Source organism: Mus caroli, chromosome 13, assembly GCF_900094665.2.
Source record: "Mus caroli chromosome 13, CAROLI_EIJ_v1.1, whole genome shotgun sequence".
Lineage (NCBI taxonomy): Eukaryota > Metazoa > Chordata > Mammalia > Rodentia > Muridae > Mus > Mus caroli.
In genome coordinates, this window is record NC_034582.1 from 64,529,576 (window position 1) to 64,555,112 (window position 25,537).

A 25,537-nucleotide genomic window follows, 5' to 3' on the forward strand; every position below is an offset into this window, starting at 1 on the left:
AGCCTTCAGATGAAGAGGTAGAACTGTCAGCTCCTTCCGCACCATGTCTACCTAGATGCTGCCATGTTCCCACCTTGATGATAATGGACTGAACCTCTAAACCTGTAAGCCAGCCCCAATTAAATGTTGTCCTTATAAGAATTGCCTTGGTCATGGTGTCTGTTCACAGCAGTAAAACCCTGACTAAGACCAAGTGGAACCAGACTAAGAAACTTCAAGGCCCAACCCCAGGGATATGCTTCAGCCTTGTAGGCCCTAGCAAAGGATCACGTGTTCAAATGTGAGTCTGTGAGGACCCATGGCAGAGGATATGTGGCCTGGAGAGATGTCAGGGGCTAAGCAGGAAAAGGACCTCCTAGAAGCAGAGAAAAGCTGGACTACACAGCATGTCTCCTGGAAGGTTTAAACAAATAATAAAATAAAAGGTGGTGAAGAAGGCCAATCCTTTTAAAATGCTCAGGAAAGGCAATACTCCTTCTAATAAAAGAAAGGAGACCAAAGCCTGCTGGTTGGCTCCAGAAACACACATTCCTCATCTTGGTAAAACTATGCCGCTGGGGGTGTTGTGCACACACCTTTACTCCCAGCCCTCGGAGAGGCAGGATCTCAGGGGCTTCCTCCTATAGTGCAACTGAAGCTCGTGCAAGCTGTGGGATACATGTGACCCTGTCTAAGAACATGTGTGTGTGCACACGCCCCACGGGCCAGGTGTGTGTTGGGCACCATACACTGTGGGGTGTGTGTACATTTTGGGGTCAGGACATAACTTTTTTTTCGTGAGGTGGAGTAAGAGAGTAAGAGAGGACAACCAACGTGTTACTTTTCCAAAGGAGCCAAAGGGAAAAATAAAAATGGCAGTGCACTTGACTAGATGTAGCAGAGAGGAGTCTGGCTATTTGCATATTTTAAAGCATCTCGTTGATAGATAACACCTTAACCCACAAGTTCAGTATCATCAATATAAGCACATCACCAGAGGAACCAGCAGTGGACAGAGGAACCAGAAAGTCTGGGACATGCGGCCATTGTTCTTCTTACATCTTGTTGTGTTATTGAAAACCTCTTTGCAATATTGTACCATATCATGCCATATCACATCACACCACGCCATATCACCAACACCAAACCACAGCACAGTATACCATACGTGGTATACCACACATGCCACACCATAGCACAACACAGCATACCCACACCAAAGCCACATCGTAACAGCAGATTTTGCACCATGCTACCCCATACTGTACTAGACCACACCATACCAATCATACCACACCACACCACCTTAGTCACTCCACACAGAACCCGGCACCATATCACACCGTAGCATACAATACCACACTATATCACATCATACTATACTATACCACACCACATCACACCATACCACAGCATAGCACACTACACTACGCCCATTAACAAAGGGACATTTGCTAGGTTTCTGTGGGCTGGGCAGGGGCCAATGAAAGAGACTGTCATGGAGACTTGATGGTGCTCTCAGCTCTAGGTATAAACTCCAAGTCCCGTTTCCTCCCCAGACACTGCTGTCTGAGTGTCTGCAGGAGGCTGTCTGTGTCTTAGGCACAGGAGTCTGTCCCATCGCTCTCTTCTTGGGACACAAATTTCATTTTATTTTTATTCCCAAGTGTTCAAGAGGATATGCAAATTAGGTCTTTCCATGCTTGCTGTTGAGTGGATAGTTTAATAATAAAACAAAAGACCCCGTTCCTGCAAGTGTTTCGTGACACACTCTGTCATACACATTCACAGATATCCCTACTCGTATGCATTGTGAAAACACACACACACACACACACACACACACACACACACACACACACTCAGAAAATGCTAGGCATCTCCTGGCTCCTCCAGGACATGACCTGAGAGGACTTTTCCAGCCTCTCTGACTCACTCCTCAGTGTGAGCCTTCACTGCAGTAATTAATCACTGCAAGATTCCCGAACCTCAGCGCTTCTCCTTGGGAAAGGATCTGGCAAGTCAGGCAGACAAACCACCAGCCTGTGTCTGCTGCTCCACCCAGGGGTCTGCAGTGAGGCAGAGCCTGTCACAGGTGGAGAAGAGAGCCTGGGGCCTTAGCACTGAGCTGGGTGGTGACGCAGAGAAGAAAGGAATCATAAAGTTAATTACGGTAGTATGCAAAATCACCTGCCATAGATTACTTCTTTCATGGTTGGTACAAGAAATGTGCCCAATTTAGCATCTATAAATAGTACTGAGTTTTGAGAAGTGCTAATTTACCATCTCAAGGAATGGGAAATCATACGTTACTCAGAAAACATGGATCCTCAAAGCCTGGAACCATTACCGAGTGTCCTGGAAGAGCCACCCCAGGACTGGTGATTGAATGGAGTGGTGTGTATCAAGTCAGAGTCCTGGGAGAAGACAGTGACCGGGCACTCTGTAGCAGTTTAGTTTGCTGCTGTGATTAGGCACAGGGGTATTGCTCACCTCTGTCATGGAAGTCAAAGCTGAGTTCATTTTGCAGCGAGCAGCCTTGTGACATATAGTCACAGCAGCTGGCTCAAGGTCAGTATGGGGAAGGGAAAAGAGAAAAAAATAACACAGGTCTTTCCATTATGAGGTTGCACCTGGGAACACAAACACACATACAGACACAGAGATACACACATACGTGGACACACACATGGATACACACACACATGGACACACACACACAAATCCTCTGAAGCACGCTGGTAAAATGTAGCATAAACAGAATGTCCCATGTGGCTCAGGGAAGCACACAGAAATCAAGAGCATCCCTCTTTTTGAGTACTTAAGTGTATTTTGTTATTTCAAATTTTTATGCAAAACCTGTACATTTACATAAAAAATTCCATGCGATGTTTCCATACCATGCATACATTTAGTAATGGCCAAATTTGGTGCAAACTCCTTGTTCCCAAAACTAACGATTATTTCTCTATCATGAAAACACTCAAGATTTCTCATAGTCATCTATAGGATGGAACACAGGGCCCCCAATGGAGGAGCTAGAGAAAGTACCCACGGAGCTGAAGGGGTCTGCAACCCTATAGGTGGAACAACAATATGAACTAACCAGTACCCCCAGAGCTTGTGTCTCTAGCTGCATATGGAGCAGAAGATGGCCTAGTTGGCTATCATTGGGAAGAGAGGCCCCTTGGTCTTGCAAACTTTATATGCCCCAGTAAAGGGGAAAGCCAGGGCCAAGAAGTGGGACTGGGTGGGTAGGGGAGTGTGTGGGGGGAGAGTATAGGGAGCTTTTGGGATAGCATTTGAAATGTAAATGAAGAAAATATCTAATAAAAAATTGAAAAAATAAGTTAGAATTCTATTACTGCAAAGGTAGAATAAATATTTATCTACTAGATTTCAAAATAAAAAGGTGCCATGGTTAAAAAAAAAAAAAGATTTCCTTTTCCAGTTTTGAAAATACACACTAGATCGATGCTAGCTAAAGCCACCCTATTTTTGCAAGAAACCATCAGAATTTCTCTCTCCTATGTGACTGTAAATTAATACTCTGCTTTAAAAGAGAAATGTAATAAGGGGTGGGGTGTGGCTTTCAGGCAGAGCCCTCGCTGAGCATGGTACGAGGTCCTGGGTTCAACCCCTAGTGTTGCAAAAGGAAGAAAAGCAAGCAAGAACCACGGAGGTGGTGTGCCCTGAAGGTCAGCGCTAACCTTGGCAGAGATCTGGTTCTGGTTCCAGTGTGTGGTTTTGCCTCCGGGGCTGCAGGCTTGCTGGTATTTGGGTTTCTGTGAGAGAATGTGTGTTTGATCCATCTGCCTTGGTTATCCCAATTACAGGTGACAAGTCAGGGCTGCAGTGCCAGTCACCCTGCCTCTGGCTGTCCAAGGGCTGCAGTTTGGCTGTGTCTTACACCGCCATTCACCAGCCCTCCTGATGAGGACAGTCTACCCTAAGAGTCAAGGAACTTCACGAGTGTGTCCTACTGCAACGCTACTAGGGTCTGGAGACTAGATCTGGTATTAGCTAACCCAGAATAATTCTCCTCCCATCCCCAGGGAACAAATGCTCAGATAAATGACAGTCAGGGTGGGAGAGGCTTTCCCAGGTGGGAGACAGGTCCTTCCAGTAAATGAGCCAGAGCAGGTGCCCAGCGGCTGACTGTGCCGCAGTGATGACCATCGGTATCTTTGGTCTGGTCCTTGGGCCTCATCTCAGGGGTGGGCCGTGTAACACAGTCCACGTTTTGGGAGTGAGTGGGCAGATGTTTTCATGGCTGAGCAGAGCTTTGCATGGGATCTTTTGACCTTGCTCTCCAGCTCCCTCTTCCTACTGTGGGCTCAGCACGTCCCAGAATGTGGCTGGGTTATTTTTTAAGCTTGAGTTTGGGTTCATGAGAAACCATGAGAGATGCCAAGCTGAGCCACATCTGACACAAGCAGGTGCCCCACCCACCACACGCACAGCTGCCCTCAGGCCTCCTGAATAGGAAAAATATTTTCAGCAGGCCCGTGACATGCTAAGGCTGCTTGTCCACACAGCAAAAGCTGACAAAGAAAAAACTGGCTCAAAGTCTCTTCAGTTTATGGTTTATTTCTTTTATCCGGGTGCAGCAGCATATTCTTTTTGCTGCTGCTGCTGTCACAGAATATCCCAGAATGTGTGAACTCCCCTGGGCAGAAGTTTATTCGGCTCATGGTTCTTGAGACCATGGAGGGAAGATGGAAGCATTGATATCTTGTGAAGGCCTTTTCTGTTGCTTTTGTGTTATAATTAGCTGCATTTTAAACATTAAAATATAATTATATCATTTTCCCTTTCTTTTTCTTCCTTTAGTTGCTCCCATGATTTCCCCACCCCTCCATTTTCTGTCTGTCTATCTATCTATCTATCTATCTATCTATCTATCTATCTATCTATCTTTACATCTGGAGGGCATTGCATTGCATTTTTTTAGGGTTCAGGTCCTACACACACACACACACACACACACACACACACACTCTGCTCATTCCGTTTAATGTGGTTTGTGTGTATATGATTTCAGAGCTGACCGTTTGGTACTGAACAACCAGTCAGCAGGCTCTTCTCTGGGCAAGACTGTTTTTCCCACTCCTAGAACTCCTTATTTTCCTGTAGTTTCTTTTGTCTGTGGGTGAGGCCCTGTGAGATCTCCCCCTTCCATGTCCATTGGTGTTTCCCTTGTTTGGATCTTATTTTGGCCGCCATATTGTTGAGGCAACATGGGTGAAGCCTCCCTATCATTTATTTCTTATTTTTTAATTGGATATTTTATTTATTTATATTTCAAATGTTCCCCCCTTTCCTGGTTTCCCCTATCCCATTTCCTGCTTCTATGAGGGTGCTCACCTACCCACTCCTGCCTCCCCACCATGGCATTCCCCTACACTGGGGCAACAAGCCTTCCCAGGACCAAGGGCCTCTCCTCCCATGGATGTCTAACAAGGCCATCCTCTGCTCCATATGCGGCTGGAGCCATGGGTCCCTCCACATGTACTCTTTGGTTGGTGGTTTAGTTGCTGGGAGCTCTGGGAGGTCTGGGTGGGTCAATATCACAGCAGATTTCCTAGTGTAAGGCCCCTTCTTGCTTCATGGTATATGGTGGAAGGCACTACAAGGAGAGAGATGGGTAGGGGGGAGACAGGATAGATAGATAGATAGATAGATAGATAGATAGGTAGATAGATAATATCTATCTGTTGTGTGACAATGCTGTGGGTATTTTTTGAAGACAGAGCCCCATGGCCTAATCACCTCTTCAGGTTCCCTTATCTACATAGCAGATCAGGTTTTCAACACACGGATTCATTCAAGCCACAGCAGCAGGTAAATTTCTGTTATTCTCTTGTGGGGGTAATGGCATATTGGGCAGCAACACTTGTCATAACTCAAGTTCTTGAATTCTCCTCACAATGATCCATAGATGCGATGGAGACAGGGGGAGGCAGGGGTACCAACCAGATTGTTCAAGTCTTCTAATGGAGACTGGAACCTCTGCTCATCACTTGCACAACCTGGGAAATCCTATCTGCCCCTTTCCCCAGCCCTGCTTGTACAGAGAAAACTCCTGAGTTTGCTCAGAGAAAACTCCTAGCTAACATGTCATCACTTCTAGTCTCCGTGTTTGCGGCAACCCAGCCAAGAGTGCCTACCCAGGGGCTTGGTTTTTGACAGTGTATGGAGACGTCCCAGCTCCTAGCTGGCAGATCCATCATTCCTTGCCTAAGCTCTATAAACCCCCTTGGTGTATCCTGGATGTGTGACTTCACAGACCTTCACGAGGATCAGTGAACCCACCCAAGAGCAACCTCCTAATAAACTTGCTTTGATCTACGTTAAATCTGGTTTAATCTGGCCTATGTCTGTGTCATGAAGGGAGATAAAATGTCTGTCAGAGGCCTCTAAGTTTTAGGGCTCAGTGTGAAGGTCCGACAGATGCATATGCAGAAAGTGGCCACTGGGAACTAAGTGCTTGAAATTCAGGGACGCCTCAGACTTTAACAGACCTCAGCTTCTTCTTCTACCTTACTGGATTTGAGGCCGCAGAAGCAGGGGCAAATGAGCTAGGGAGCTGCCCAGTCCCCCAGACTGGCTCCTTCCAAGGCTACATCAGCAGTGGGAAGCCCACTGGGTGCCTCCCCTGGAGTCAATATCAAACCAGTGTCTATTTCAGCCTTGTGGGTGGGGCAGCCTACACACACTCAACTACACAGTTGCTACAGGAACTCTGGGGACTGGAACTTGAACTTCTGGCCTCTGCATGGTGGAAGAGACTATGATGGTTTGGATTATCTGGTCCAAGGTATCCATCTTGGTTCTGTTTCTTCATTTCTTTATGGTGTGCATTGGTTACATAAAAGCGGGTTTCATCACGATATTTCCATACACAGATGTAATAGCTTTTGATCATATTTATCTCCATTGTCAACAGTGGTGGTTTGAATGAGAATGGCCACCATGGGTCCATACATTTGAGTTCTTGGCTCCCAGGTAGTGGATCTGTTTGGGAAGGATTGGGGTGTGTGGCTTTGCTAGATGTGTGTCACAAGAAGTGGGCTTCAAGGCCTCATAAGCCTGCCCCAGGTCTAGTCTCTCTCTTCTGCCTGTTGTCTGTGGATCAGGATGTAAAATATCAGCTTCTGCCCCATATCATGCCTGCCTGCTTCCTGCCATGACAATCGTGGACTAACCTCTAAAATTGTAAACAAGCTCCAATTAAATATTTGAAAGAGTTGCTGATTTGCCTTTGAATTGCCTGTGGCAGCCCCTTCTCTACCCTGTGTGATTTGTTCTCACCTCTTTCTTCCCTCTGCTAGATTTGCTTTTGAGGCTTGGGCATGAGAGTCCCAGAGTGTTTTGTGGAGGTGAAGGTGACCACCAGGGGACCTTGCGAAGCACACCTAGATTTTGTGTTATTGCTCTTTTTGCTTTCTGGACATTGCTGTTCCAAGTCTCCAGAAATGAGCAAAGTATACACACAATCAACCAATCAACAAATGCACAGAGCATACTGTCTGCTAGGCTGGGGAACGTAAGACCAGACCAGCTTCCAGCCTCCGTATAGTGGGCAGTAAAGAATGGGCATATGGCCCATCATTCCGAGAGCTAAATGCATCTGTGATAACGCCTTGTCACAAGCCTCCTTGGTTCTGTCATATTTCCAGGGTTTCTAGTGAAGGTCTCATGTGTAACAACAAATTCTTTACAGCAGCTGTGGTTGCTCTGCTCTGAAGAGGGAGCCACCACTTAGACATCTTTCCTATGAAATATCAATGATCAGGAAACAGGAACTCTGGTAGACATCTCCTGCCCCCTCCTCCCTAAGTTCTTGTCCTTTGCCTTAGGATGTGAGATTTTACTTCTACATCTGTGCCACCTCATCCTGACCCAGCCTGTGTGGCGCTCTGCAGCTCTAGGTCACCCTGTGCTAGCTATAGGATTTCTTGGCGCTTTATCTGCTCACCTTCTCATCATCCAGCTCTGACTACAGGGAGTGTCCCAGGCTCTCCTCTCTTCCAGAAGACCGTGAATAAGGCTTCCTGCCAGGGTCTAATCTACAGGAGTCAAGATGAACTGCTGAGTCTGACAGGGCTCCCAGAGTGAGTTGTATGCTACCACGTCTCAAGGACACACACTTTAAAAGTAGCATCGAGTGAGCATAATCCCAGGGTGTCTCCTGCCAAAGGCCTGGGTGAATGAGTCACCTTTGCTGGTTTTGTGTTGGTCTAAAGTGGTACAGAAACTCTTTCATCAATGATGGAAGAGCAGTTGTCCCTCAGGGAGGATCGGTGTGAAAAGGGACAGAGCACCTTTGTTTGGATGGGATATCTAAGCTACATCTCAGAAGCGTATCTCGGAGGCTCAAGTATTGGGCTCTCAGGTAGGCAATCCTCAGGGTTCTATTTCTTCTGTCATGTGTCCACCCATTCGTGGAGCATCATCATGACTGAGCCAGCCCGAGGAAGAAAACAGTATCAGTCTCCATCCTTGGAGCACTCTCAGGGATATGTCTAGACAGATATTGGAGTCAGCAATATTCCATCTGGAATCATGAATGTCCAAGATGGGCTGGGGGTATAGCTTGGTGGGCTATACCAGAGTGGGCTGCCCAGGGTGCACAAAGTGCTGGGTTCGAGCCCCACCACTGTATAAACCAAGCACGGTTGTGTATACCCGTAATCCTTTCACTCAGGAAGTAGAGGCTGGTGGATCAGAAGTCCCACATTATCCTCAGCTGCGCTGTGAGTTCAAGGGAAGACTGGGCTACGTGAGACTCTGCCTTAAGAATAAATAATAGTCACAGATGTTGAGTTTGTAACTTAGGGCAAGTTTAGTGACCAGAAGGCCGTGTGTCTGACCTCATTTATCAGTCCCCAGCTTACAATAACCATCTTCATCCATGTTACTGCTTGTTCTAGTATGGCATGCCTGATAACGTACCTTTCATGCCCCCAAGCACTCCAGTGTTCTACAAAGTCAGCTGGGCTTTTTTTCTCCTACTCGGTTCCCAGCCTGTATCTTTGAGATGAGGGGGCAGCGTCTATCCTTTCTGGGAGCCCTGGGACTCTGCTGCAGGGACCCTTGGGTTTGAGGGATGCCAGTATTCTTTCTCTTCAGACTTCTGGTCCCCTCCCTCCCCGAGCTCCTTCTCTCGGGTCACAGCACAGTGGCCTGATAGCGTTTCCATCTCCTTTTGCCTCCTCTTTATTCTTTCTCTCATATTGATTTTTTTTTCCTCAGAGTTGCTGTATGTGGAAACTCATTTAAAATGTGCTTCCTTGGGGCCTGGATCAACTCAACCGCAGCACTTCCTGGGAGGTTAAGAAGGTGGGCTTCTCTCCTGTACACTAAAATAATCATGTCTCTTTTCAGAATTGGGCAGAATTCATTATGGCCCCTCTGAGCTTTTCCCTTCCATGGCTATATATTTATACTTAGTTTCCTGAGAACAAAACAAAATGAAATAAAACAAAACAGAGCATGGCAGGTGCCGACTTCAGCTGCTTAGACTTTTTGCACACTAAGGCTTTGCTTTCTGAGTCATCCTGATAAGAAGAGCATACACTCCAGCACAGCTCATTTCTCTTCTGACTGTTTTTTTGTTTTGTTTTGTTTTGTTTTGTTTTTTTCGAGACAGGGTTTCTCTGTATAGCCCTGGCTGTCCTGGAACTCACTTTGTAGACCAAGCTGGCCTCGAACTCAGAAATCCGCCGGCCTCTGCCTTCCAAGTGCTGGGATTAAAGGCGTGTGCCACCACACCCGGCTCTCTTCTGACTGTTTAAGGCAAACTCAGAATGCAGATTGAGTGGTGTTTATTTTTGCAAAGGACTAGGAAGTATAAGGACTTAAGTGTTATGCTTAGGGCTTGTACTGGCTGGTTTTGTGTGTCAACTTGACACAAGCTTGAATTACCACAGAGAAAGGAGCCTCCCTTGAGGAAATACCTCCATTGAGATCCAGCTGTAAGACATTTTCTCAATTAGTGACCAAGGGTGGGACAGCCCATTGTGGGTGGTGCCATCCCTGGGCTGGTAGTCCTGGGTTCTATAAGAAAGCAAGCTGAGTAAGGAAGTTCTATAAGGAAGCAAGCCAGTAAGCAGCACCCCTCCATGTCCTCTGCATCAGCTCCTGCCTCCGAGTCCCTGCTCTGTGTGAGTTCCTGTCCTGACTTCCTTTGGTGATGAACAGCAACATGGAAGTGTGATCTGAATAAACCCTTTCCTCCACAACCCTTTCCTCTCTTGGTCAGGATGTTTATGCAGGAATAGAAACCCTGACTAAGACAGGGTCCTTGTAGGGTAAAAACTTCTAGAAAGTCTAGGAAAGTTTGTCCTGCGTGTTTACAAATTTTCACCATATCCCCATTCCTGTAATGTATTCTATTGTCTCTTTTGAAATTATGACAAAATTTTTTTCAACTTGATAGGTCAGTTGTACACTTTGCTGATTGGTGCACAGGCCTCTCAGCCAGCTGTCCTAATCTCCCTGTTTTCTCTTTAAGTCTTTCTCACGTGAATACTGTGTAGAGCTACAAATACTACATGTAAAAGAAATAAAAGAGGAGTCTCACAGTGCATAAATATGATTTCCACTCACATGCCATAAGTCAAAAACTCTCATGTAGACTTCATGAATAACCTGATACATAACATTCTCATATGCACAAATGTGTACTTGTGTAGCAGTGTGACACATGGATTAAAAATGTCCTGTATCATCAGCTAAATTATTTGACCTTCAAGTTCTGTGCTTAAGGAAAAATGGCTTAGATTTGCACAGGAGAAGTTCCTATTATTATTGCTGCATCTTAGGGCTATAAAAAGTAAATGAGAAAAATCTGTAGAATATGCTAAAAAATGTCAGATTGTTGACAGTATGATTTTGTCGCCACCATTATCATCACCATCATCATCGCAACCATGACAGTGTTACATATTTCCTCTTTTGCTGGAATGCTAATGTGCCAAAAATCCACAATGAAAAGCAGAAACCAGCTGCTTCACTCTCTTGGTAGGAGAATTGCTTTCCTTCCTTCCTTCCTTCCTTCCTTCCTTCCTTCCTTCCTTCCTTCCTTCCTTCCTTCCTTCCTTCTTTCCTTCCTTCCTTCCTTCCTCCATCTTTCTTTCCTTCCTTCTTCCATCCTTCCTTCCTTCTTTCTCTTTCTTTCTCTAATTAAACTGAGACTTGTTCTTAAAGTAACTTTGAATAGTAAAAATGTTTTAAACAACATCAGTAAATCTCACATCAGTGAGAGTGCTGACAGAGGAAGAGCCATCACAGGAGCGAAGGGAAAAAGAACACATAGCCCTCAGATGCCAAACCTAGGGAGTTCAAAGTGAGGAAATGTCCCAGTGGCCCATCCTGGGAACGTCCGAGGCACTGAGCAAGCTGACAGACAGCATTGTGGTCAGCAAGGGCAACTGCTTCCCATGTGCACCATTCTCCCAGCGTGCCCTTTAATTTACTGTATTTTCCAGCCTTAATTTCATTTCCCTTTACAACCCTGTCTTAGTTACTTTTCTATTCGCTGTGGTAAAACACCATGGCCCAAAGTAACATACAGAAGAAAGGTTTTATTCGGGCTGATGGCTCCTGAGGGATACTTGGGGTGAATGACAGGCTGTATTTAAAAAACAAATTACTTCAGAAGACTCCCCCAGCCCCTGCTTTCTCAATAAAATGATTTTGTATTCATTCTGTTGAGCGGTTGAGTTGATGTTCCCTTCCTGGGATTCTGACTGTGTCATGGCTACAGTGGAACTTCCACAGTGAGGTCATAATAGGTGGGCAGGGCTGCGTCTACCTGCTGCTCTGAAACAGAATGGTCTGGCATCCAAAACCATGAGGTGAGGGTGACCCAAATCCAACAGGGACACCTCCTGCAGGGGAGCTACAGTCTTCAGTCCAAGGTTCAGCTGATGTCTACTAATGTGGCAACGCTGGAATGAACCATCTTGAAAGCAACTCCTGTGACCTGCAGTGACATCAGCCGGGCCATGAACATGCAGCAGAGCTTGCAGTGAGTGACACACAAAGCCCAGGTGTGTGATGAACACCAAAAACCGAGGTTATAAACCACCAAGTCTAGGCGAGGTTTGCTACAGAGCGATTTATGCATAGTTTATTTTCTCAACTACTTACTTTTAAAAAATATAATCATTTAAAATTGTCATGAGGATATATTGCATACTAAGGATATTCTCCTCCACCCCTCTTGGTACCTAGAGATTTACCTTCATCCAGCAAGGCCAGCAGTACATCTTTTCTATGTATCTCAAGGGTGTATTCACTCCTCCTATCCCTGTGTCATAACTCAGCTCAAAGGGGACAGAACCAGCTGTCTCTTCCACAAAATATCACCCTGATCCCCTGTATTGATGACTTGCTGATTGGACTGAGTGGGCAAGAGGTAACAACCACTGTAGACTTGTTGGTAAAGGATATACACACCAGAAGATGGGAAATAAAGGCACCAAAATTAAAGGGCCTTCTACCTCAGGGAAATTTCTAGGAGTCCACTGTTGTCAGGCATGCAGATAATCCTTCTTACATGAAAGATAAGTCATTACACCTGGACTGAGAGAGACACACAGTGCTTATTTGAACTCTGCGGATAGAACATCCCTTCTCGAGTGTGTTACTCCAGTACAAATTCCAAGGGATTTGGAAAGTTGGTAGCTCTGTGTGGGGCCTGGAACAGTAGAAGGTTCTTCAACAGGTCCAGGCTGCTGTGCAGGCTGCTCTATCCTTTGGACCATATGATCCAGAAGACCCAGTGGTACTTGAGATATCAGTGGCAGATAGGGATGCTGTTTAGAACCTTTGGCAGACCCCTGTAGTGAAACACAGAGGACTTACTTGGGATTTTGAAGCAAGGTTCTACTATCATCTACAGACAACTATTCTTTCTTTGAGAGACAGCTCTCAGGCTGCTTGGTTTTACTGGAAACTGAACACTTGCCAGTAGCCTATAAAATTGCCAGGTGATCTGAGCTGCCCATCATGAGCTGGGCATTATCTGAGTCACCAAGCCTTAAAGTTGGGCATGCACAGAACTAGTGCATTTATCAAATTGAAGTGGTATACACATGATCTTGAGGGCACAAGCAAGTCACACAAAGAAGTTATCCAAATGTTTATGTTTCTCCAGTTCCTTCTGGTCCAGAGCATGTACCTGAAGCCTTACGTTGTATGCCTTGTAATCAGTTGGCTGGGGAAGAAAGAGTAGAACTTGGTTTATTGATGGTTCTGCACTATGTACAGGTACCAACCAGAAGTGGACATCTGCAAAATTGCCTCTTTCTGGGGTAACCTTGAAAGACAATGAGTGAATTGAAATCTTCATGGTGGACAGAACCTTGGGGAGCACAAATGATCTGACAGTGTGTTTGTAAGGAGAAATGGCCAGATGTGCAGTCCTTTACTGACTCAGAGGCTATAGACAATGGATATAGTCTATATATAGACTGTTGGCTGGATAGCCTGGTCCTTGGAAAGAGCATGATTGAAAAATAGATGAGAAAGACATCTGGGAAAGAAGTATGTGGATAGATCTCTCCAAATGGATAAAGATGTGAACATACTTTGTATCCCATGCAAATATTCACTAAAAGGTGAGGAGTTCAATAATGAAGTAGAAAAGATAGCCCATTCCGTGGAGCTTTTCCCAGCTATCCCTGTCATTGCCCAGTAGCCCCATGAACAAAGTGGCCAAGGTAGGAGAGATATGGATCATTCATGGGCTTGAAAACATAGACTTTGACTCACCAAGGCTGTCCTGGCTACAGATGCTGCTGAATGCCAGGTCTGCCAACAGCAGAGACCAACCCTGAGCCCCAGATATGAAACCATTAACTAGGGTGATCAGCCAGTGTACTGGCTGGTTTTGTGTGTCAACTTGACACAAGCTGGAATTATCACAGAGAAAGGAGCTTCAGTTGGGGAAGTGCCTCCATGAGATCCATCTGTGGGGCATTTTCTCAATTAGTGATCAAGGGGGTGGGTGGGACCATCCCTGGGCTGGTAGTCTTGGGTTCTATAATAGAGCAGGCTGAGCAAGCCAGAGCAAGCAAGCCAGTAAAGAACATCCCTCCATGGCTTCTGCATCAGCTCCTGCTTTCTGACCTGCTTGAGTTCCAGTCCTGACTTCCTTTGTGATGAACAGCAGTGTGGAAGTATAAGCTGAATAAACCCTTTCCTCCCCAACTTGCTTCTTGGTCATGATGTTTGTGCAGGAATAGAAACCCTGACTAAGACAGCCAGCAACTTGGTGTCAGATTGACTACACTGGACCACTTTTTCCATGGAAAAGACAATGCTTTGTCCATAATGGAGAGATACTGATTTAGGTTACAGACTTGCCTTTCCTACACAGGATGCTTCTGTCAAAACTAGCATAGGTGGACTTTTATAATCTACTAGCATGGTATTCCACACAGTATTGCTACTGGTAAAGGAATTCACTTTACACCATAGAATCCACTTGTCTTATCATGTTCCCCATCACACTGAAGCAGCTCCTCTGATAAATAGAATGGTCCTTTGAAGATAGTTACAGTGCTGAGTAGGTAGGAGCATCCTGGAGGGCTGGGGTAGAGTTCTCCAGAAGGCAGTAACATGATGCTTTTAATCAGCACATATTAATATAGTATGGTTTCTCCCATGGACAGGATTTACAGATCCTGGAATCTAGGTGGTGGAAATGGGAATGGTTTCATGCAATTATCACCCCTAGTGACCCACTAGGAAGAAGTTTGCCACCTTTTCCCATGATTTAAAGTTCTGCTGACCTAGAAGTTTTGAATCCACAGTGGGGAGTGCTCCTGCAAGGAGAAACATTCCACTGAAGTGGAAGCTCAATCTTCCCCTATGGTCACCGTGGGCTTCTGATACCTTAATCAGGGTTCTCTGGAGTCACAGAACTTATGGAATGTCTCTCTATATGTTAAAGGAATCTATAGTAGTGACTTACAATCTGCCGTCCAACTAGCCCAACAATGGGCAGCTAGGAATGGGAAGTCCATAAACCTAGTAGTTTCTCAGTCTCACGAGGCTAGTTGTATAAGCTGATTTTCTGTAGAAGCTGGAATCCTGAAGAAGTAGCTTCCAACAGATGTGCTGCAAGAAAGTGCAAGCAAGCAAAGTTGAGTCTTCCTTCTTCCGGTGTCCTTCTGTAGGCCTCCAGCAGAATATCAAGATTAAAGGTGTGTACCGCCATGCATTGATTTGAACTTGCTCTGTCCCATGCTGACCTTGAACTCAGAAATCTGCTTGCTTCTGTCTCCTGGGATTAAAGGTGTGTGCTACTTGCCAGAGCCTAAGCTTTTCATGGCCACTACGGCTCAGGATCCGGATCATAGGTGTGCCCTCCATTTCTGGACTGTAGTTCATTCCAGATGTAAGCAAGTTGACAACCAGAAATATCCATTACAATGTCCTTAAGCCAACAGGCTAAGAAAGAGTCTTAGGAGGGGTGGTTTATCCAGCTTACCAAGGGGTGGGGGCACTAGACTGTTTCTCCACAATGGAGGGGAGAAAGTTTCTGTCTTGGGGACAGGAGATCCTTTAGCACATCTCTTGGTGTTACCATGTCAGATGCTTAAAGGCAATGGGAAACTATAGCAAAACCCTCCAGGCAGGACGGCAATGGCCCAGACCTCTCAGAGATGAAGGTATGGGTCACTTCTCCAGGGACAGAGTCAAGACCTGCTGAGGTGCTTACTGAGGGTGGAGGAAATACACAATGTGAGAAGAGGAAGACAGCTATACATACCAGCCCAATGGCACACAACCAGTTGCAGAAATAAGGATTATAACTGACATGAGTGTTTTTTGTCCTGTTTTGTTAAGAACATGTTTGGGCATGCATACACATATATTAAGCCAATATTTGCATTTCCCTCGATTTCATTATCATGTGATGTAATATCACATTGATTAAAGATATCAGTAGTCAAGTGCTGTAAATGTATATTGTCACATGTAAGTTGAGTCATCATGCTTCAAGGGACAGTGTTCCACGTTATAAAACATATGTGTTTGCAGTTGTTCTTAGGCTAGTGTCAGGTGGAATTATGACCTTGTTATTGTTTTCTTTTGTAAATTAAGCATGACATATGGAGTTGATATGTGTGAAGTTGACAAGGACTGAACTTGGAATGGCTAATCTTGGTTGTCAATTGGACTGCCTTTGGAGTAAACTAAAACCGAAGATGCTGGGCACCCACTTAGAGATTATCTCTCTTACCCTTTCCCTTCCTTTTTTGAGATAAGGTTTCACTGTGTAGTCCTGGATGTTCTGAAACTCTCCATGTAGACTGAGCTTGCTTGGCCTCAAACTCAGAGATCTGCCTTCCTCTGCCTCCCACACATTGGGATCATGGGTATATGTTACCATACCCAGAGATATTAATCAGATTATTGAAAGCACCCTAAATCTGGGTGTAGTGGCTATTCCTGGTTGTCAAGGAATTGGAAGGCTCACCAGTGACCCTTATCTGGAGGCTAGGAGATAGAAGTTTCCGAGCAGGGCATGGTGGCGCACGCCTTTAATCCCAGCACTCCGGAGGCAGAGGCAGGCGGATTTCTGAGTTTGAGGCCAGCCTGGTCTACAAAGTGAGTTCCAGGACAGCCAGGGCTATACAGAGAAACCCTGTCTCAAAAAACCAAAAAAAAAAAAGAAGTTTCTGATCTGGATCTTGGTATAGAGATCTTGAGGCATAGTGGCTATGGATTCCAGAAGATTAAATCTCCGAGTTCAAGGAACACATGTTTAATCTGGGCTACACCTTTCATCTGTGATTAAAGGTGTGGTGGAACACACCTTNAATCTGTGCTACACCTTCTGCTGGAGACAATATAAGGACATTGGAAGAAGGGAGTCTCACTCTTGCTCCCTTGCCTGCTTGCCGTGTGGGACTGAGTAACTGCTAGATCCTTGGACTTCCATTCACAGCTACTACTGACCATTGTTGGGAGTTGGACTGCAGACTGTAAGTCATCAATAAATTCCTTTACTATATAGAGACTATCCATAAGTTCTGTGACTCTAGAGAACCCTAACTAATACACTGGGCCACACCTACTAACAGCTTATAAGATATGGAGGAAAGAAATTTTGCCTGCTTGCCTTCACTCTCTCCGGCAAGTTTATCTCGCCTGTTGCCAGAGCCCATACTAAATCCAATGACCTTCAGATCCCAATGAAGACCATACCCTGATAGCTCTCCAGGAATCTCCCAGGAGTCCAGCAACAGATTGGGCGCAGAAACATGCAGCCCTGCGGACTGAACAACAACAGTCTTTCCACCACGAATCAGCCATTGCTATATCACCCCTGACACACCCTGTCAGCCAGTCTAACACCACATATATAAAACTAAATATACATGCATTCAACATATCAGTTCTGGGCGTTTGGAGAGCTGGGATGGCTATTCTTGGTGGTCATCTTGACTACATATGGAATGAACAGGAATCCAGAAATGGAGGGTGTGTCTGTTTTTGCTTGGTTTGAAATGGGTGGATCCATTTCTGCTCTGAACCTTTAAGATAAAAAGACATACACCTTTGATCTGGATATTGAGGTGGGGAGGTGCAACTTTAATCTGGGCCACACCTTCTGCTGGAAGCCTATATAAGGACATGGAAGAAGGAAGCTTTTGTTTTTTGCCTGCTTGCCCTTGCCTTGCTAGCACATCCATTCCTTCACTGACATTAGAGTCTGATTCTTTGGGATTCCAGTGTATACTGAAGACCAGCTGAGACATCCAGCGTCATGGACTGAACTGAGCAACTACTGGATTCTTGGACTTTCTGTTCACTGCCATCCACCATTGGAATAGCTGGACAGCAGCCTGTAAGTCATTCTAATAAATTCACATTACTCTCTCTCTCTCTCTCTCTCTAAGTTCTGTTAGTCTAACACAGAGAACCCGTATACATCCCTTGGCACCCCCATTCTCCCTATTTGTCTCTCTCACTTGTCCCCTTGTCTCCTTTCCTGAAGGTTGAAAGACTTACTTATATTTCTTCTTTTTGTCCTTTAGGACTGGTTTTCATATCAAAGTCACCACACTTTTTAATTGAATTGTGAAATGTTCCTTTTCTAGCACTTAAAAGTGTCTGCAGAAGTTTGAAATAATTTGTTCTTTAATATTTGATTAATTTAAAAAGTGAGTTGAAAAGTACCTAGGGCTTAGGTATTTCCTTCCCTCCTTCCTCCCTCCCTCCCTCCCTCCCTTCCTTCTCTCTTTCCTTCTTTCTTTTTTGAAAGTGATTGTTGTCTCCTGGCCAGTTTTAAAAAGCATGGCTCTATTTTGACTTTCCCACTTAAATACATTTCCTTATTATGTATTGTGTGTCTGTGTATGCTGTGTGTGGGCATACCTGTGGCACAGTACCTGTCTGGAGGTCAGAGGGCAGCTTATAGAATTCTGTTCTCTCCTCGTGCCATGTAGGATCCTGGAGACCAATCTCAGGTTGTCGGGGTTAGCAGCAAGCGTCTTCACCCACTGAACCATTTCACTGGGCCCAGATATTTATCTTTTAAAGAAAATTGCTTACATCTCGCAAGCTTTCCAGATTATGAACATAAAAGGTCCACTGTATCTAAATTATTGTCCTTCAATCTAGCTTTCTTTACTTCCCTGATGAGACTTGGTTTTTCTTTACTGAGAAAAGCTAGGTACCAGCTAAGAGTTTTCATTTTTGCCCCTTTACACATGCCTTTGCTGTGTTTTCCAGGTTAACATTTCCCACACACACACTTTAGAAGCTTCCAAGTGGGTATTCCCTTCAAAGGCTTACCCCCGTCCCTTGCCCCGCCCACAGCGTCAGGGCCCCGCCCCCGAGGAGGCCCCGCCCCCGAGGAAACGGATGTGGGCTTCCGGAAGCCGGAAGCGGGCGAGCCCTGTGGACCCGGAGTCGCTGGGAGCTGAGGCTGCTAAGAGGCGGGCGGAGCCGGCGATGGCGGAGAAGTTTGACCATCTGGAGGAGCACCTGGAGAAGTTCGTGGAGAACATTCGGCAGCTCGGCATCATCGTCAGCGACTTCCAGCCCAGCAGCCAGGCGGGGCTGAGCCAGAAGCTGTGAGTGACGGCCCGGCGGGGCTCGGCGCGTCTGTGCGAAGCCCCTGCCCGCTGGCCTTGGGGACCCCACTGGGGCTCTAACGTTCATCCCGGGATCCCGAGGGGAGGCCGGCTCTATCCTGACCGGACCTCACAGGGGAGATGAGTTCCGTCCTGACCGGGTCGGACGGGCTCCATCCTGACCCCACTGGAGGCCGGTTCCACCCTGACTCCACTGGGGAGGAGGGTCTGACCTCACCGCACAGTCATGACCCCACTGGGATAGAGGTAGCTCTAGCTAGGGTCCATCCTGGCCCGACGTGGAAGGCCGGTTCCACCCTAACCCCACAGGGGACGAGGATCCCTCCTGACCCCACAGGGGAGGCTGGCACCACTCTGACCCTACAGGACGGTCTGGGACTACCCTGATGCCGTAAGGGGAGGTAGGCACCATGGACACTCCACTCCACCCCACCCCACCGCACTGGGGAGGTTGACTTCACACCTCAGGGCCCTGAGCCACCTGCTGCATAGGCCTCGCTGTGGAAGAAGGCCACCACAGAGGGTTGATTTCTTGACAGTATCTTGTGCAGGCCTTGAAATGGCCTACAGGGAAACAACACAGGAGAAGGCCTCACTGCTTATATGTGGGACTCTTTCCAGGGATCTGGAGTGGTTCTGGAGGGAGCCGAGGTTCAACCCACTAGGGATGGGCTTTTTCCTTGCAGACCGTGGGTACAGCACTTAAGCTGGAGCCCACTTCTCCACGCTGTCTACCCTGAAACCCCATTCAGTGACATGCACTCCAGAAAGCTCTGCTCTGTCTTCACCTCCTTTCTGAGTTTAGAAGGGAAAAATTATTAAGTATCTGAGCATATTTTGTAAGTCCAAAGGTGTCCCCAGAATCCCGCGGCAATTAAGGGTTCAGGTGTGTGCAGCATTAGGGAGGAAGAAGCCTGTTAGGGTAGCTAGCACCAGTCTCCCGACTTCCCTCTGATCTCAGCCGCTGAGCTGCCTTGGTGCTGGTGCTCCTGGGTTAGGAAGGTACCATGAAGGTACAGGCAGAGCAGACAGGTAGTCAGGGTTCATCTGGGAGAAGGAAGCCAGCACAGCCCTAGCTGAGACATGGCCAGTCCAGCAGAAAGGCAAGGCCTGCCTCTATCTAGTGTCTGGACCTGGAAGCCTCCTCTCTTGTGTTCCCTACCACCCAGGGAAGACCCTTTTCTGGAATGAGAGACTGCCCAAGAAACCATCTTTACCCATAGTTCAGTCTCTTAAAGCTGGGTACAGGGATGTGTCTCAGTTGGGATGTTTACTAAGGTACAGAGTTGTGGTATCGCCCCTCAAGGAGGGCTTTGTGGGATGGAAACAAGCTGGCGCATTGCCTAGACCAGAGCCTGCTGTGACCGGCCTTGTTCTCTTATCCAGTTCCTGTGGTTATCTCATACGCAGCTGCCACTTCAGTTATCTGCCCCGGTGTCCCTGACCTTGGCCGTTTTAATCCTCAGGAATTAAAGCACAGTGGCCAGTGCCATGTAGGGGTGTGCTGTGCTGTCCTCTGAACTAACCATATATCCCACTCTCCCTTTTTCCCAGAAACTTTATTGTTACGGGCTTACAGGACATAGATAAATGCAGACAGCAGCTGCACGATATCACGGTGCCTCTGGAGGTTTTTGAGTAAGTATCACTGGGTCACTCTGATTCCTGGTTAGCTGTGAGTACCAGTGAGAGGGAGGGAGGTGAGGCCCAGGTGCCCTAGGCAGGACCACCAGTCCTCTAGGGTTGTAGTAGGCTAATGGGGTTAAAAAAGGATAACTCTCTCTAGTGTTGTGTTGTTGAGAATAGTGTCACATGAAAATGTGAAATTAAAAGCTTGTCAAATATATAAAAACACGCTTCCGAGTTCAGTGGAGAAAGGCCTTCAGGCCACAGGAAAACCTCATAATTCCTTAAGAGCTATACCTGGGTGTGATGGCATAAGCCTTTGTTCTCAGCACTTGGGAGGCAGAGGCAGATGGATCTCTGACTTGGAGACCAGTCTGGCCTATAGAGAGTTCCAGGACAGCCCAGGCTAGACAGAGAAACCGTCTTGAAAAACAAAACAAGAGTTGTGTGTGAAGTGTATTGTCTGTCTGTCTGCCTGTCTATCTATAGATATAAATATAGATATAGACACACACAAACGTGGAAAAATAACGTAGTCTGATCTTTGAGAAGCTTCCCGTGTTAAGCTGAGCCTGGGAGGTGGTCTGTCTTGTGTTGGGAGGAAGATCTCAGTCCAGGTGGCTGTGGGGAGGCATTTTTCTACCAAAGAGTCTGTCACAGAACACAGAGGAAAGTGTTCTGCAAAATCCAAGGAGCTGGTGCCTTTAGCTTGTTCCCAAACAGGTTGTGAACGCAGTGTGGGAGAAATCTCCATGCTCCCACAACCTTGCTCTTGCATACTTGGAGAGCACGTGGACTTTCCAGAGCAAGGGTAATGTAAGCTCTTAGCAGTTCAGCCTAGTGTTTTGCTTTGTGCAGCCACAGAGGTCACAGTCAACTTTTGAGCCTTAAACACCACAGCCTCCCCTTGTGTTGAGGAGCCTCCCGTTAACTTAACACACACGAATGATAAGCTTTTCGTGCTCTGGTGTTGCTTGGATTGTACTTACTTAGAAGTAACCAGTTGCTGCTTTCATTACATTATTACAAAAATATCAAAATGAAATGGAAGTCCTACAAATTGTTATTTTTGCTACTTGTTATACAGTCTAGTTGAATGGATATTAACCTGAAGTGATTTATATGTTTTTCTTCTCTGGGTTTGTTATTTATTTTTTATTTATTTTTGGTTTTTCAAGACAGGGTTTCTCTGTGTAGCCCTGGCTGTCCTGGAACTCACTCTGTAGACCAGGCTGGCCTCGAACTCAAATCTGCCTGCCTCTGCCTCCCGAGTGCTGGGATTAAGGGGGTGTGCCACCACTGCCCAGTTTGTTACTTTTTTAATTGAACTTGGTAAGGTGGTGTCCTTTCTCTATAATGACCAATTAATATAGCTGAATGTGACAGATTTACTCAGTATACAGAGATATCTAAGAAGTCTATTCTTGAAAAATCTGGATATTGTGGGCAGTGGGTTTTATGACATGAAGATATGGCATTTTGGCTAAAAGTAAAAGTGTGTTGTGTAAAACTATCAAGAGATAGTTTTGTCCTACGGACTAACTGGAGAGAAACACTAATAATGTAGTGTACTGAGAACACCCTCTCCCACCAGTGGACACTGGTGTCCTTATGTGGCTCCGATGCTCCTCCCTTCTGACTTGTCTACCCAGCATGTCCCTAGTAGTCAGGCTGGCCTGGAGTACATGGTGCATTCCGGCTGTGCCTGTCTCAGATGTGCACTCTTGCACTGCATTGAACATTACTACGAGCTTCGTTATCACCATGTGGAGAATCCAAAAGGTAGCATCATAGATTTGTGCTGCACCCTTCTCATGCACTGCGTTTGAGTGTGAGGGCTGCACAGATGTGAGTGGGTGTAGCTTGTCATGAGCTGCTGGAAGAAACAGAAGCTTGGAGAAACTCAAGCGTGTTAAGCACAGCCGGCTCCTGGACCAGGTCCTGTGAGGGCGTTTCTGCTGGATTTTTATTTTTTGTCCTAGTTTCCAGCAAACTGAGGTTAGGAGAGTCAGCCGTGTGTTTACTATGATGCTCTTCTTTCCAGATACATTGATCAAGGTCGGAATCCCCAGCTCTACACCAAAGAATGCCTGGAGAGGGCTCTAGCTAAAAACGAGCAAGTCAAAGGCAAGATCGACACAATGAAGGTGAGGCAGACAGGAAGTGATGTCTGCACAGACAAGGGAGCTCCTAGCAAGCCTGCCGACAGGCTTAGCACCCACTCTGTGGACTGCTGAGTACTGCCACACTGTGGGCTTTCTAGCATGTATAATAGTTACACTGATGTCACTGAGCCATAGTCCTGTGGAAAACAACACAAACTGACAGTGTGACAGTGAGGACAGGCTGAGTTTATCTGGCAATGTCCCCGGCCAGCGGTGGTTTCACTGTGACTTTCCTGTCTGACTTCCCTTGGGTAACAGCTGACATCAGTGTGCCTGTTGTGATTCTGTGTAGACCCTGACTGGAGGCCTTTCCGGTGCTAAAGGTGCTGCAGTTGGAGGGTTCTGGACGGTGTATGTCCTAGTCTCTCACGTCTGAGCCCTGGGCTCCTCCTCAGTGTTCTTTACACTGTGACACTGCACAAGGGGACTTGGCTGCTCTAGGGAGCTGTGTCTTGACGTGGACTACAGTTTTCTCACTGAGGTCACTGACGGTGCTTGAGATGGGTGCACTGTGTGTGGTCACAGGGACAGCACTGTGTCCTTGTTTCCTGGCTCCCCATTAGCCACCAGGCCCTGTTTTGGGTTGTGTTCTCCTCGGCCTGGAATTCATGTTCCTCTTGCACAGTGAGCCTCCTCCTCAGCTCAGCCGACTTTGCTTCCTGTGACAGCTCAGCCTGGCCTTCCTCAGTTCCTTGCGCAGGGTGCTGGTTGGGGTGTCTGTATCTTTCTCTCCACCCACTGTCCACTGCCCTGCCAGCCTCACTCCAGCATTGCTTGATCTACCTGTGCTGCTCACCACTTGCCTGATGCCAGCCTGGCCCACGTGTGCTGGGTGTGTCTGCTGGGTGCAGGCAGCACAGAGAGCCTGCAGCTGGAGTGAGCAAGGGGCTCTGTCAGATCATGTGCTGCAGAGTAGGGTTGGTCAGGCTAACCCTGAGCCCCTGCATCATTTCCCCTGTCAGCTTGGACGGAGGAATTCCTGGATGCCCAGCAGAAATAGCCTTTGGATTGTGACTGGCCCCTGGGGCTTCCGGTCCTACCTGTATCTCAGACTCACTGCCTTGGGCCGTGCTGGAGTGCGTTACCCACTGATGGTGCCCATGTGGTTAATCTTCCCTGAGCACTTGCCGCTCTTGCTGCCGTTTCTCACCTGAGACCCGTGACAGTCTCAAGGCACACTTCTGCAGCCTGCATGTCCCCAGTGGGCACCAGTTACAGTTTTTCAGTTGTTGCAGTGGGATAGCATGTATCTTTGTGACACTGGCTCTGTGGCCCTGAGAGTAGAGGCTTTTTTCCATTGGATAAACCACTGTGAGGGATAGGCGGCTGGAAAAGTGGATAGTGCCTCTCCAGGGCTAGAGAAAGCTTGGGAGATGCTTGCACTTGTGACCCGTGTAATTCCGGTGAGTAATTGCTTCAGTGAGCGCTAAGACTCTGGGGTGTGTGCTGCCTGCAGAAGGCCTCTCCACTGCAGTGGGAGCACCTGGTTGGAGGTGCTCAGTCGGGTGTTTCCTTTTTAGGCCAAAAGGAAGGAATTGTTTTAAAGATACAGTCCCCTTTCAGAGAGGTGACGTCCTTTTAACAAGTTAATTGGAGACATTGAGTAGTTGACTCTGGGTGTTAACTTGTGGAAGATAAGTGACCTGGTTCCATCCCTTTGGGTGGCTCAGTTGGATTCTGGGTTCCTTGGTTGGGGTGTGTTGTGTATAACTTGGATTTTTTTTTTGACACAGCTATTTTTGTTTGTAGAAATTTAAAAGCCTCCTGATTCAGGAACTTTCTAAAGTGTTTCCAGAAGACATGGCCAAGTATCGGAGCATTCGGGGGGAAGATCACCCACCGTCCTAAGTGAAGATCCCCATACCCTTGTAATAAACCAGACTGAACCAGTGGGAAGCTGTGCCTGCCACTGCTGCCTTCCAGCCACGTGAACTGGCCTGACCCCTACCTGGGCTGGGGGAGCAGAGCTGTGCCCCAGCTGTCCCTGCAGCTCTTAGACCCTTGGTGACCCCTTCTTTCTCTAGGGGAACAGGCAGGAAGACAACCGTGCTGAAATGTGAAATGTGATGGGGCTCCTACTTGACATTTCCTTTTTATGTATGCTGTTCTGTTACACTATCCATAAGAGAAAACTCGGTTTTATAGTTACATTTTCAGATGTTGTGTATAAGAACATAACTCTTTACATGGGTTTCAACTAGACATAATAAAGTCCAAAGTTTTACACTGCTCATTTCATGTAATTCTTAAAATGTAACATTCTTAGAATGTAGAACAGCATATCTTGTTCTTGTAGAACAGTCAACTATTAATTTCCTTAGATGTTACAATATTCATTAAACAATGTTTTCTTCAGGTGTATGGGTAGAAGAGCTAAGTAGAGCCGAGAACTCCCTCTCCCACGGCCTTTCTTAAAGGTTTGTACTAAGGACACAGACTCCTCAGTATTGGAACCTGCTACAGAGCTGCATTTCTCACCTGGTGTGTGTGAGGATGGACCATGGGAGTCTGCTGCTCACCTGGTGTGTGTGAAGATGGGCCATGCTGCTTCATTTCAGTGGGTCTGTGGGCTGGGAGAGCAGCAGGCAGAGCACACGAGGTTGGTTTCCCATTTAAGATGGGCTGGGAGCCTGCTGGCTA

At 46.7% G+C, this 25,537-nt stretch overlaps 1 protein-coding gene across 1 annotated transcript; it reads left to right on the forward strand.

Moving 5' to 3' along the window:
• Nucleotides 1–11,792: 11,792 nt before the first annotated feature.
• Med10 (mediator complex subunit 10) lies at nt 11,793–25,130 on the forward strand. Its single transcript, XM_021180411.1, has 6 exons — nt 11,793–12,038; nt 17,740–17,854; nt 18,829–19,085; nt 20,661–20,744; nt 22,777–22,879; nt 24,647–25,130. The coding sequence occupies exons 3-6, from the start codon at nt 18,874–18,876 to the stop codon at nt 24,743–24,745; spliced, it is 498 nt and encodes a 165-aa protein (XP_021036070.1). The 5' UTR covers nt 11,793–12,038; nt 17,740–17,854; nt 18,829–18,873; the 3' UTR covers nt 24,746–25,130.
• Nucleotides 25,131–25,537: the final 407 nt, after the last annotated feature.

Coding starts and splice junctions, on each gene's coding strand:
- Med10 (XM_021180411.1), top strand. CDS start 18,874: ATGTGGGCTTCCGGAAGCCGGAAGCGGGCGAGCCCTGTGGACCCGGAG. Junction 19,086..20,660: donor GCGGGGCTGAGCCAGAAGCT/GTGAGTGACGGC, acceptor CCTTTTTCCCAG/AAACTTTATTGTTACGGGCT. Junction 22,880..24,646: donor GCAAGATCGACACAATGAAG/GTGAGGCAGACA, acceptor TTTTGTTTGTAG/AAATTTAAAAGCCTCCTGAT.